This window comes from Pogona vitticeps, chromosome 11 (assembly GCF_051106095.1).
Source record: "Pogona vitticeps strain Pit_001003342236 chromosome 11, PviZW2.1, whole genome shotgun sequence".
Classification (NCBI taxonomy): domain Eukaryota; kingdom Metazoa; phylum Chordata; class Lepidosauria; order Squamata; family Agamidae; genus Pogona; species Pogona vitticeps.
The window spans coordinates 19,665,027-19,677,775 of NC_135793.1; the positions used below are offsets into that span (position 1 = coordinate 19,665,027).

The 12,749-nt window shown below is 40.2% G+C and overlaps 1 protein-coding gene across 4 annotated transcripts in view; it reads left to right on the top strand.

The window, feature by feature from the left end:
- The window catches only part of NRK (Nik related kinase), a 125,968-nt gene extending 118,809 nt beyond the window's left edge, over positions 1 to 7,159 (top strand). For all 4 annotated transcript variants that reach the window (XM_020813943.3, XM_072981398.2, XM_072981399.2 and 1 more), the window contains exons 30-31: positions 2,492 to 2,631; positions 4,741 to 7,159. In XM_020813943.3, coding sequence (XP_020669602.3) covers positions 2,492 to 2,631; positions 4,741 to 4,824 — 224 coding nt within the window. In that variant the 3' untranslated portion in view covers positions 4,825 to 7,159. The remainder of the gene's footprint in view (positions 1 to 2,491; positions 2,632 to 4,740) is intronic.
- Positions 7,160 to 12,749: the final 5,590 nt, after the last annotated feature.

Here is a 12,749-nt window from a genome sequence, read left to right on the forward strand (position 1 = left end):
CCCTTCTCAGCAAATTTTTTTTTAAAAAAAGAGAAGAGCTGTGAGGTATAATTAACACATGTCAAGGCAACGCTCCTCTATGCCACATTAATGTTTAACACTGTATGTGTGATGCTGGGTTCTTCTTGTATCTACAATCTAGCATTAATGGCATGGGGTGAAACTATTGAAGATAAAAGAATCATTAGCCAGTCAGATTTAGCAGAGAGAGAAAATAAAATCCAGCTGTGAATATTGAACCTGCCTGGAAGCTTGATTTTTTAAAAAAAAATCCAGTGGAGAGCTTCAGCACTCCACAGAAAGTGCTGGAAGACACTGAGATGGCTATATTTTTCTGTCATGAGGAGAGGAACGAGTTGTTGCTAAAAGGGCAGAATGTTTGATTTTTGTATTAAAACGCAACAGTGCCTCCAAAGTGCTACTGATGCATGTCTAATCTTTAAAAGAAACAACAAGGACAGAAAAACTGGGGAGATGCAATTGATTGACATTCACATAGTCATGCCTGAGACAACAGAATGGATCGAACAGCTGTAACAAGTGTTTAGGAAAAGCCAAGGTGCCTGTATTTGAAGGTAAAGCAAAGCAAAGCATGCTGCTTATTTACATAGCACTTAAAGCACTCTCTGGGCGGTTTAAATTATGCAGGCTGCAGATTGCACCCCCATGCAAGCTGGGTACTCAGTTTATTGACCTTGCAAGGATGGAAGGCTGAGTAAACCTCAAGCCAACTACCTGGGATTGAACCCGGATCAAGAACAGAGTTTTGGCTGCAGTTCTGCAGTTCAACCGCTGCACCATGAAACACCACAAAGTGTGGGAGGGGGGAAAGGAGGAGACGTTCTATTCCCAAAATGTTTCAAAGGGAAAAAAAATTAAAGGAATATTTTACAAGTAAGAATATTCACTTGGGCATAATGGCTGGAAAAATGTACAAGTTTGTCATCACCAAAGAGGTTTTTATTCCTTAATTTTGCTGAATCCAAGACACTCAAAGCCTGTTCGTCTCCTGGACGTTCAAAAGAGTAGCTGGAGCGACAGAGCCAAGCATGATTATATTAATATGGCCAGAGAGATAAATCACTAGAAGTAGATGGGATACCAATAAGACTGTTACAAGCTGCAGAGACTGAATTTGCAACACTCCTAACCAAAAAAAGTATGCCAATAAATATGGAAAACAAAACAATGGTTTTTCCATTAACAAGCCTTGGGACATGTGAAAACTCTACTACTGAATTCGACAAAATCCTTTTCCATTCCTATTATACTCAGTTCTGTGCCACATTGTTATTCTTACAGAGCAGGCCTAGAGGACAAATTTTGGGGAAGGAGGTCGTGTTTCAGGAAGGGAGGAGGTGGCACAGGGAACACCCTGATCCAGATTGGTGGCCTATAGCAGATTACATGTGGAAGCTAAGGTTTCCCCAGTATGACAATATCTAGTCAAAGGTACCTGTGGAGCTATAACTAACAATTTGGACACCAACAACAAGGAGTGTGAAACACATCCAGCACATACACACGGTGTCTCCAGCTGCTCTATCACCTTGTTCACCTTCTCCAAGTGCCCTTTCTGCTCAGTGCAGTGTCCGCGCAAGAAGCGGGCAGGCAAGCAAGCAAGCGTTGGCTCACTGCTCTTTCCCTGGCCACACAGTAGGGCTCTGCAATCATCCGTTCTGCAGCGCTCATCCTCCACCTCCTACCGCCATGATGACCTGAAGGGCAGCAATGGAGGGAGGATAGAAAAAGTGAAGATGTAGGAGGTGCACGTTGGGAGGGGGGGACACAGATGTAGATAGAGGGGACCCAGCTATCTGGTTCCTAGAAAAGTGTGTGTGTGGGGGGGGGTGAGGTTTAATGAAGGCAGCATGACTCGTGGGAAGAAATGAATAGATGCCCCGAGAAGGATCTTGGTACTCTCTGAATTTTGGTACCTGACTAAGCAAAATCCCTGGTGGGTTGCACTCCAGTTGTCTTTTTCATGGGCCTTCAAAAAGCTGAGTCAAGCTTGCCAGATTTGTGCAATCTCTCGAGGAAGTAGTTCACCTCTGATGGAGGGGGTAAATTTGACGACAAGAAGGGGCTCATGTGATTTAATGTCCCCTCTGCAGAAACAAAAAACTTATCCCTCCACATAGAAGAGTAGATGATGGGGTGAAAAGTTCCAGGGTAGCCTTCACATGACATTTTTTGACTTGTTTTCTCCCACACACACACACACAAAGAGGAGCATTAGTCATGTGAGTCCTAACCTGCTCTTAGAAATGGTTCAGACCAGCCAAAATTTTACTGTGATAATTCCACTACAATTACTCTTGGAGAAATAAAGCATGAAGTTGTTGTTGCTTTCGTTATTGTTAAGTAAATTTCATTACATGTGTTCAGCAATGTCCACCCAATGTGGAAGGGCTCTACTTGGTCAGTGCTTTTACCCCACTTGCCCGTCATCACCCACATCATGTAACTCTTGCATATATTTTTTTAAAAGCTTATCTTCAGTCAAATCAAGTCATGGGCTGGGGAGAGAAAGCCATTGAACTGCGTGCTGTGGAGACAGGAAGCCTGGAAGGAGTATTTATGCACAAAAAGGCACAGAAGCTGAAATTCCTTTGTGAAAGGAATGATAAGGTACGTGTGCAAAACTCCTCAGCAGAGCGAGGCCACACACTTTTCTCGCAGAGAAAGAAGAGTTGAGACTCTATGTTAGGTTGAAGAAGGTTGGGAGAACAGTGGGCTGCCAATACGTCTGTGAAGATTCCCTGTCACCCAGGTGAGATTATCTGGAAGTTGAGTCATGGCAACTGGACCTCTTTATTATTAGGGTGAAACGTTTCGCTACACATCCAAGTAGCTTCTTCAGCCTGGTTGGTAGGAGACCCTTGAAATATCTGCCATGTTGGTTTCACTTCCCCTTGCTCTGAATAGGCTTGTCAGAGGGACAAAGGACGGGGAGGGGGGGAAGTGAAAATCCCACTTCTGCATTCCTTTTCTACCCATTGTCATCGGTTGTTAACACTGGTCTTTCTGGTGAGTGTGGTCCTGATCTTTCTGGGGACGTATGAAAGGGCAGCATGATAAATGGGGGACAGATTGTGTCTAAGACCGGACACCAAAACACAACAGGAACAATGTAATATATGTGGTCGGATGCAAAGAGGAGTGTTCAGAGCTCTACAGCGGAGAAACCAAACAACCACTAAACAGGAGAATGGCCCAGCACATGAGGAGCAATGGCTCAGCAGTTCTTTCATTTGAAGAACAAAGGACACTCATTTGATGACCAAGAGGTACTCATTTTGGACGGAGAAGATAGATGGTTTGAGAGAGGGGTCAGGGAGCCCATACACGTGTGAATAGAAAAACCCTCGCTCAACAGGGGTGGAGGCCATAGAGACAATCTGTCCCACATTTATCATGCTGCCCTTTCATGTGTCCCCAGAAAGATCCAGGACCACACCAACCAGAGAGATCTCTGTTAACGCCCGGAGAAGGACTGCAGAGGTGGGATTTTCACTCTCCCCCTCCCCATTCTTTGTCCATCTAAGGAGCCTATTCAGACCAGGGGGAGTGAAACCAACATGGAGGATATATCAGGGGTCTCCTACCAACAATCCTTAGATTGAAGCTACCTGGATGAGTAGCAAAACATTTCAGCTTAACAAGAAGGAAGTCCAGTTGCCATGAATCAATTTCCAGTGGGCTGACATCCTTCTCACTAGTTTCAAAAAAGTTTCTTTTCAAGCACTGCAGCCAACGTTCCTGCTAATTTTCTGGAGTGCTGGACAGGAGCTTGCCCTGTGTACATAGGGCTCCAGTCACAACTGGAAGCAAATGGGCGGCCACACCGACTCAACTGCACAGCTCCAAATGCAGCTTAGAGGGAATGTTGATTGCAACAATAAAATAACAATAACAAATGCAGAGGCAGGGAAAGTTATCTTTTCAGACTAGAGCTTTCAGAAACCTAAAACTAGTGTGACTGCTAGCTATCAGAATCCGGATGTTTTATTTGAAAAAATAATCTGCTCAACCTCTGTGCGCATGACCATTTAAATATTGTGACAATTAACAGGAATGAATTGAAAAGTACAGTATCTTCCCAAGCTTGGTTCAAGGGTGGCAAGATAAGCACTTTTATGTAATTAACATTGAAATTTACTACAGTGAGACGTGGTTGTGGTCGTTAGCTTTAACGGCTGTAAAAAAGAGTATACAAATTAGTGGAGGTTATGCATAGAGTTGGCAATTAGCTGCAATCAATCCTTAGATGCCAGCACTCAGTATAAAAGCAGCAGCAGTATACCTTTTAATAACAGATCTGTTTTAGAATCCGTTTATGTATGCGTTAGTCATTTTCATATCCTGCCTTTCCTCCAGTGATTCTTCTTCATCTCCTCTGCAATTTTTCCTCTTAGCAACCCTGCGAGGAAGGGAGGTCAGTCTGAGAAAAGAGTGACAGGCCAAAGGACACCCAGTGAGTTTTATGAACACGGAACTCCTAAAATCCAATCTGACACTCCAAGCTACTATACCACACTGGCTCAGTAGAAATGAAGAAATGTCAGTTTATTCAGTCTCCGCTCGTTGACACTTTATCTTTCTCTAAGAGTGAAAACATACACCTCACTGATTCAAAGTAGAATTCACATTTATATATGCGGATCTATATATCACATTCCAGGGCATGACTAAACTGTTCATATAAATGTAAAATAACGTTAGCTCTCTCTTTTCTAGGTATTTTTTGCATCTGTTCAGTCTGGAGGCAGCAGTCAAATTTACTTTATGACACTTGGCCAAAACGTACTGTTCAACTGGTAAAACAGAATGAAGCGTCATTTGAATTTTCCCACTGGATAGGAGTTGTGCAAATTCAGGCTGGTTACACAAATTTGCACCTTTTCCTGCACGAGGACAAAAAAAAAAAGAGGGGTTCTCGGCTTGCTGCTGTCCTTCAGCACTGGGACTGATTCGTTTCTCTGTACACCTACTGCACATGTATATTGTCTGCTGTTTAAACTCTGCCGTTCAATAATTCTAGAGAGGTATTTTTTTTAAAATTAAGGGCAAATATGCAATTGAGCAAAGTACAGCTCCGTGACAATTGTGGCCAAGTTAGCAAGCTCTGTTTACTACGAAGTATGCACAGGTATGATTTTTGCACAGATATTGTAATGTTATTTTCTTAAAAGTTCTAGGTTGATTGGTTGGTTTACTTTGGACAACAGCTGTGTACAGGTAGCCATATTCAGTACGTATATATCTTGCCACAAGCTGGAAATGTACTAACTTAGTTTTGGTTTGGTTTGCCATTCTTGCTAACACAGATGTGCTTGTCGTCATCTCGGAACAAATAAGTTGCAATGACATTTCCTTTTAGCAAAAGCATTTAATGGCCTTGTGAAGCTTTCTGTTTGTTTTCAAATACAGCATCTGCAGGAGAACATCCCAGTGGTCCGCATCTACAGCCATTTGGAAATTGTAGCATCCTTGGCAACACACACATAAAATTTTAACAAGTTTTTAAACCAAGTATACCAAGGATAGTATATCAGCATAAGAATGTCTTTCTAATTATATTTTTAAATAGCAATATATCTTCGGTGTAGAATGTTTTTTAAACTGCTCCTGCAAATCTTACTGACCCAACAAGCCTTTAATGGTCAGATGGCAAGTAGAGGCTTCATGTTCTTTTTAGGTTGTTGTGGTTTCTTTTTCACTTTGTTTTACAACTCTTTCATCTTCCGATTTCAGCCCAATACCTCTCTTTAGATATATGTCATATACTCTGTTATCAAGTTTAACAGATGTATTTCAAAAACAGCAGTAGAAACGACACAAAGGGGGGAAAAAGGTTAGACGTCAATGGGAACATTTCATTAAAATGAGGATGATGTCCATTAATTTCAACTTGGCTTAACAGATGAGAATTTCTTAATGGACAGAACCAAATAATAATTTTGTTTTTAAAAAAGACAGCTCATTTTAAGCATTTCTAATTCATTACATCCGAACAATAGATCATTTACACAGTGGTGTTTTTTGTTTGGGTTGTTTTTTTCCACCATGAAATTTTATTCTCAGGGGCTTATTTCTTTGGGCGAATCTAGGGTTGAGCTTTTAAGTTTACATGTACAATCAGAGATTCAATAAAGTTTTATAATGCTTTGGAAAATGTAAAGCACTATTAAAATACTATATAGTATGATTATAGAATACTGAATAGTATGATTATAGAAACTCAATTTTTAAAGTATTTTTTATCCAAAAGAGATACATCATAGTCTATGTTTGGGAGCCATGGTTAAGGGGTGGGTGGGGATCATATTAAAGACAGTATTTAAAAATTGCAATATTATATTTTAACATGAAACATATCAAAACAGAAGTTATTGGAGCCAGTGGTCTAAACGTAGAAGGCAGCTTGTGATATTGTCTGTAATAGCTGTATGTAGAGAAACACAAGGACAGGCTATGAATTCCTGACATTTACAGAACTAAGATTGGAAATCCTTGATCAGGTAAACTTCTGGACCTCCAGAAATTTGGTGACTTGGATCTTTGTCTCAAAGAGTAATTTATTTTGTTTTAAACAAGAGCTTTGAAATATATAGTTAACTTCATTGGAACTGCAAGTTATGAAAGACAGTATATTTTTTTGATTATAAAAAGGTGTTCCTTAGCAGAATATTAATCTTTAAGTGACAGAACGTTCACATTTTTTCTTAACAAGTTTTACAATGTGGTTCTCAAAGTCTCTGCTTCCTGAAACTCTGGTTTATGTGTTTACAATTTTTTTGTATTAGTTCTTGTTCACCTGTTTCATATTCCATATTCTAGCTCGTGCAATTTGTTTATCCACTATTGGTCACAAAGTTGGAAGTCAAGATTATCTACCCATTTGGCAAGATCTCTTGTATTAACAGAATAGGTACAGTTGTATCTCGCATCCTGGCTTTAACCTATGGATCTTTTATCATGTTAGTTACTGGTGGCATAGGTAACAATAGCTAACAGGTTCCCATCTAATGTAGTTTTTACATGTTGTTTATGGAACATCATTATAGAAAGTTAGTGTGTTGTGTGGAATGGATGACAATACTGCTGTAGGATGGAAGATGTCGACACCTTGGTTAAATTGCTTTAGGGCCCCATGCATATTAACGTCAGTGTATGTGAACTATACCAGTTGAATTAAATAGAAGCTATTCAGAAAATGTTTTTCAGGAACAGATATAAATGTGTTGGCATACTATGGTGGCAGTGGTATTGATGGATCCCATACATCTGAGCACTGTTTGATTCCCTGTCCTTGATTAGCAAACACTATTGTGACTGAAGGTTGGAATGGCAGCAGTAGCTGGTTTACCCAAAAGGTGACAGCCATAGAACTGGGAGCTGTAACATCGCACTATGGAACAAGGAAGCAGAATAGATGTCAGATGACAACATGGGCAGATTTCCGGTAGTCACTGGAACAATGGAAACTTAGGGTTTCTTTATATTCTTTTAAAGGTCAAAATAACATGTTTCTTACTAGGTAATAGTCACATCATTCCCATGCAGGGGAAATCAAAATCAGTAGGTAGAGAGGAAAGATTGAAATGTTTAGAGAAATAGTTCAGGAGGAGGTGAAATGTCACTGATGAGAAGAAAACAGAAAAGTAAATGATGCAAGAAAGAAAGAAAAATGGTTAGATGATAACTGTAGCTGGGCATAGAAGGTACTTAAAATTCGTACAGGAATTGAGAATGTTGTGATTAAGGAGAAACTGATGGTTTAGATTACATTAACTATGGGAAACTTTCAGAGACTGACAAAGAAAAAAAACTAACAGTGGAAAATATGTTAAGTAAATAAATCTTTAAGCCAGGATCTAATTGGGAATTTTCACAACTAATGTGGCAGAAGCATTTTGCTGTTGGAAGGGGTATTCGTTATGCAACTAGCTACCTTACAAAATCGGTCAGTCTTAAATGATCATAGAACTGCAGTGCTGGAAGGGACTCTCTGGATCATCAAGTCTAGCCCCTCTCAAGGAGGCACAGCGGGGAATTGACCTCCCAACCTCAGACATCTAAACCACCAAGTTATTCAGCAGTTCCTTACAACTGTATGTACAATGTTACTTGTCCAAATGGAAATTCTCAAGAGCATACTGGTCTTATTTTTTTAAAGGAAGTTGTCGTTAAGGATATGCACAGGGAACACTTGGGGGTTTAATCAATTTTGCGTTGTTTTTGCCTCTTTCATTTTTGGGTGTTCCATTCATTGGTGTTTTCATCACGTATAAAAGAAACTAGCTCTTTCTGATTCTTCGAATCTTACCTTCTCATTTGGCAGTCACAAAATGCAAGGTTTTCAAGTTTTGTAAATATAAATAATTCATAAGGTAAAGGTTCCCCTTGACAATTTGTCCAGTCGTGTCTAATTCTAGGGGGCGGTGCTCATCTCTGTTTCCAACCCACAGAGCCAGCGTTTGTCTGAAGACAATCTTCCCTGGTCACGTGGCCAGCACGACTAGACACGGAATGCGGTTACCTTCCCACCGAGGTGGTGCCTATTTATCTTTTTTGCATTTTGCATGCTTTCAAACCGCTAGTGTTCTATACCTCTGTGTATAAAATAGCTGCTATAAGGGGCAATACTCTGGAACACAGCATGAGGTGCTCAAATTTAAACCAATGTCCAATTGGTGTCTCCTTCACATGTAGCTCCAGGTGGTGAGCACAGGGAAGAGGATCAAGAGGTCAGAGTAGAAGGGGTTTAAACCTCCCTTCACAGTTTTAAGCCAGAGTATATTTTGATTGGCTGCAATCAGCAGCCCTTGTACCACTGTTTATATTAAATGTTTCCTGGGTGATTTGGCAGGATGAAAGAATACAGAAAGGCTAAACGGAAACATGAGGGATTCATGTCCCCTTCTTACATTGACACATACCCCTTATGTTTCAGAAGTTCTCTCTTACAAACGGGCAAAAGAATAGGAAAGGAAAAACAACATTTTCTTCCATGTTCAGGTTAACTTAAAAGTTCTATCCCTTCTTGTTGGTTTCTTCTCTCCTGCTATTTTGTTGGTGATGCATTTCATTGAACAATGATTTTACTCTGAATAAAATGTTCTGGGAAGAAAATAATTACTAAGAAAGATCTATAGTACTGCTGTGCTTTCTGTTACAGGAACTCCCATATTTGTAGTTTCATGTTGTGTAAAAGTAAAGAAGGCAATAAACTATGCACTTAACATTATTTTGCAAGTTACGTTGCTGTACCCAAACTTGTGAATTTAAAAACTGGGAACAATAAAATATATGCACAATATGTCATTGGTATTTTTAATTTTATTTTACATAGTCTTTAATTTCCAATCCATATATTTGAAAAAACAAAGATCAAGCCATTATTCTGGAGAAAAAAATGGATTGAACATTTATTCTCATTATATTACCTTACAATGATGTCAAAAATTACAAAAAGAATATACAATGCAGAGATACACAAGTTCCATAGAGCCAGACAGGTTTGTTTCTAATTGAAAAGCAGAGATTTCCAAATAAACCAGTGTTTAAAAGGTGATGTGGACATTTATCTGATTTCTCAAATTCTCATTAACTTTTTTTTATCAAATATTTCTTTCTGTGCTGAAGCACATCACATTATTTACTTAAACTGCAATCCTATATTCCAGTCTTCCCTGCTCGATGACCTCCAGATTACCTCCAACCATGATGGCTAAGGATGATGGAAGTTGTAGTCCTACTCATCTGAAAGGCACAAAGTTATACAGACTTAGCTGGGGGTAAGTCCCACTAAACTCAATGGGGCTTACTTCCAAGTACACATATAGAAATGTACTGCCATTTTTTGCATCTTCAAACTTTATACTGTATATGCAAAAAGGTAGTATTTTTGAAAACAGCCATTCTCAACAGGGACCACATGGCCCGTGGGGGGCTCTGGTACATTTGAAGGGGGCACAGACTGAAAACAGTTCTTCACACACCACTTTATAAGGTTCATTATGTGACTTAGATATGTGACTTACAATCCTGATTTGGCCTATATTTATTTTATATTGTGTTCATGACTGTGGCCAAAAAAAAGAAAGAAAAAAATTCAATGGAATACAGATACAGTAATAAAAGAAGGCATTACAGTGGTGCCTCGACTTACGAATGTCCTGGCTTACTATCATTTTGGCTTACGACCAACTTGCGGCCGGAGCTTTGAGTTACAACTGAAAAAAGGCAGGGAATTTAAATTGCTAACTGTTGGTAGGTGAAGAGACTGCTTCTTTGTAGCTCTTTCACCCCAACAGTCAGAGTGAGTGCGATTGGAGGAGGCTTCGGACTGCCTGGTAAGGTAAGGTGCTGCTTTCTGCTTTTTAAAAACTGTTCTGGGTGGGTTTTGCAGTGTGGTTTTGGGCTGGGAGAGGGTTATGTTTCTCTGCTGTGTCTTGGGGGGTTTGATTATTTTGGGTATTTCCCCCCCATTTCCGATGGGTCTTGGAGGGTTTGTTTGCTTTTCCCCATTTCTGATGGGTCTTGGGGATTTTCCTTGCTTTTTGAGGTTTCCCCCATTTCCAATGTGTCTTGGGGGGTTTGTTTGCTTCTTGGTTTTCCCCCCATTTCCGATGGGTCTTGCACTCTTCGCTTGCTTTCTGTTTTGCTTTTTTTGCATTTCCGATGGGTCTTGCACGCTTCACTTGCTGATTTGCTTTTTTGCATTTCCAATGGGTCTTGCACGCTTTGCTTGCTTTCTGCTTTGCTTTTTTGCATTTCCGATGGGTCTTGCACACTTTGCTTGCTTCCCCCCCCCCCGGGCAGAATGGATTAATCGTGTTTCTGATGGGTCTTGCACTGGGGTTTTTTTGTGTGCGATTTTTTTCTTCGGCAGGACCGGATTAATTGCATTTCAATGGGAAATGGTGCTTCAACTTACGAAAATTTCAAGTTATGACTGGAGATCCGGAACCAATTAAGTTCATAAGTCAAGGCACCACTGTATGCCCATTTTATAACTGCAATTATACAGAACACATGGAATATAGTTTAGAAGCATTGCCCATCTTTTGTGATTCCTAGATGAAACTTGGCGTTTTAATTTGATGTTCCTGCTTGCTGGACCTATTTCTATGAGAAAAATCGCTTGACACTAAAATTGCTTCTCTGAGAAATATCACAAGGGTTAGTTTACAAGCTCAGATGCTACACTTAGACAACTTTATTTAAGTTAAATGGAACATGAGCAAACGTACAATCTATAAAGAAGAAACCATTCTCTCCATATGCTGGAAACTAAGCCATAAATCAAACTTTCTCCTAACAAAAGTGATAGATTTCCTACAGATATCCTCCCACCTTGTTTAAAGGGTTATTTTCACTGCATGCTACATATCAAAGCAACAAAGTGTGCTTTCTAGGTGATCACCATTTTAGCATTATTTATGGTTTCTTATATTATCAAGGCTCTGTTAACAAAAAGCAGCAAGGTCATGATGAGGAAACAAGCATCAATAATGTTATATTTTCTCTGACAGCAGTCCTTTGTGCATTAACAGCTGGTTTTGTTCTTGTCATTGATAGTTAGATTGATATTCTTGCTTTTCCCTGAATGAGCCCAAGGCATAGCTCTCCTCCCCAGTTCATTTTCTTCAATTCATTTTCACAACAAACTTGTAAGGTTCAGGCTAAGAATGAATGATTGGCTTACAACCACATGGTGAATTTCATAGTTTGGTGGGGACTCAAACGTTGATCTTCCAGTCTAGTCAAAGGTTTCGATTGCATCCCGATAGTCCAATCGGTCACCTGTGAGCTCAAATTACTAAAACCATTACATCGAAACGAATTTTCATTCCCATAACAACATAATCAAAATGGTGCTGTTAACAAACTAATGAAATCTCTGAAAAACCTAAAATTCAGCTGTGGACATTAACATCCATTGAGGATTTGATGTTCTCTAAGGCTGCCTTCTATAATTCTGTCTTGAGCAATTTCTCGAAAATGGGAAGGTTTTACTTTTGATATCGGCCATCAGGAGGCTGCGTCTTGAGTTTTGGCTTGACCCCAGATTTGTTTATTCCACTGGGCTGTGCCTTTGAAGGCACACGTTCGATTCCTCACAAGGAGTCCTCACACAACTTTATGAGCCTCCCGGTGCACACCTGCTTCCACACACTAAGAAGTTCAGATCACAGAACTCAGGAATGTTCCTATTTTGGACTACAGTTCCCAGAATCCCCTAGGCAGGGGACCCACGGGGCCTTAAGCAGCCCTCCCTCCCCAAGTAACTTTTCCATTAGCCGGGAAAACAGAACTCTTCCTCAAAGCCCTCCTGTCACCTCCTGATAGCCCTCCAGATATGCGGCCTACAATCCCCATCTGCCACAGCCAGCAGGGCCAATAGAAAACTATTGTGATGTTTTTAACAAGAATCGGGCTGGATAAAACCTCCAACCGCCCTCTCCCTTTCCAACGTCTCCCCTGAGGGTGAGGGAAACATTTCGCCAAAGGAAAAGGCATCTGAGGAAGCCGGTTCTCCACCACCGAACAGCCTGCCAGGACCATAAATGTTTGATTCACTCATATTTATCTGCAATGTATTAATCATAAACTGCTGGGTAGATAAGAGGTTGGGAGTTCGATTCCCCCAGATCTCCTTGAAAAGGGCTGGACCTGTCTCAGAGGGCTTCTTTTATCAGATTTATTATTATTATTATTATTATTATTATTATTATTAT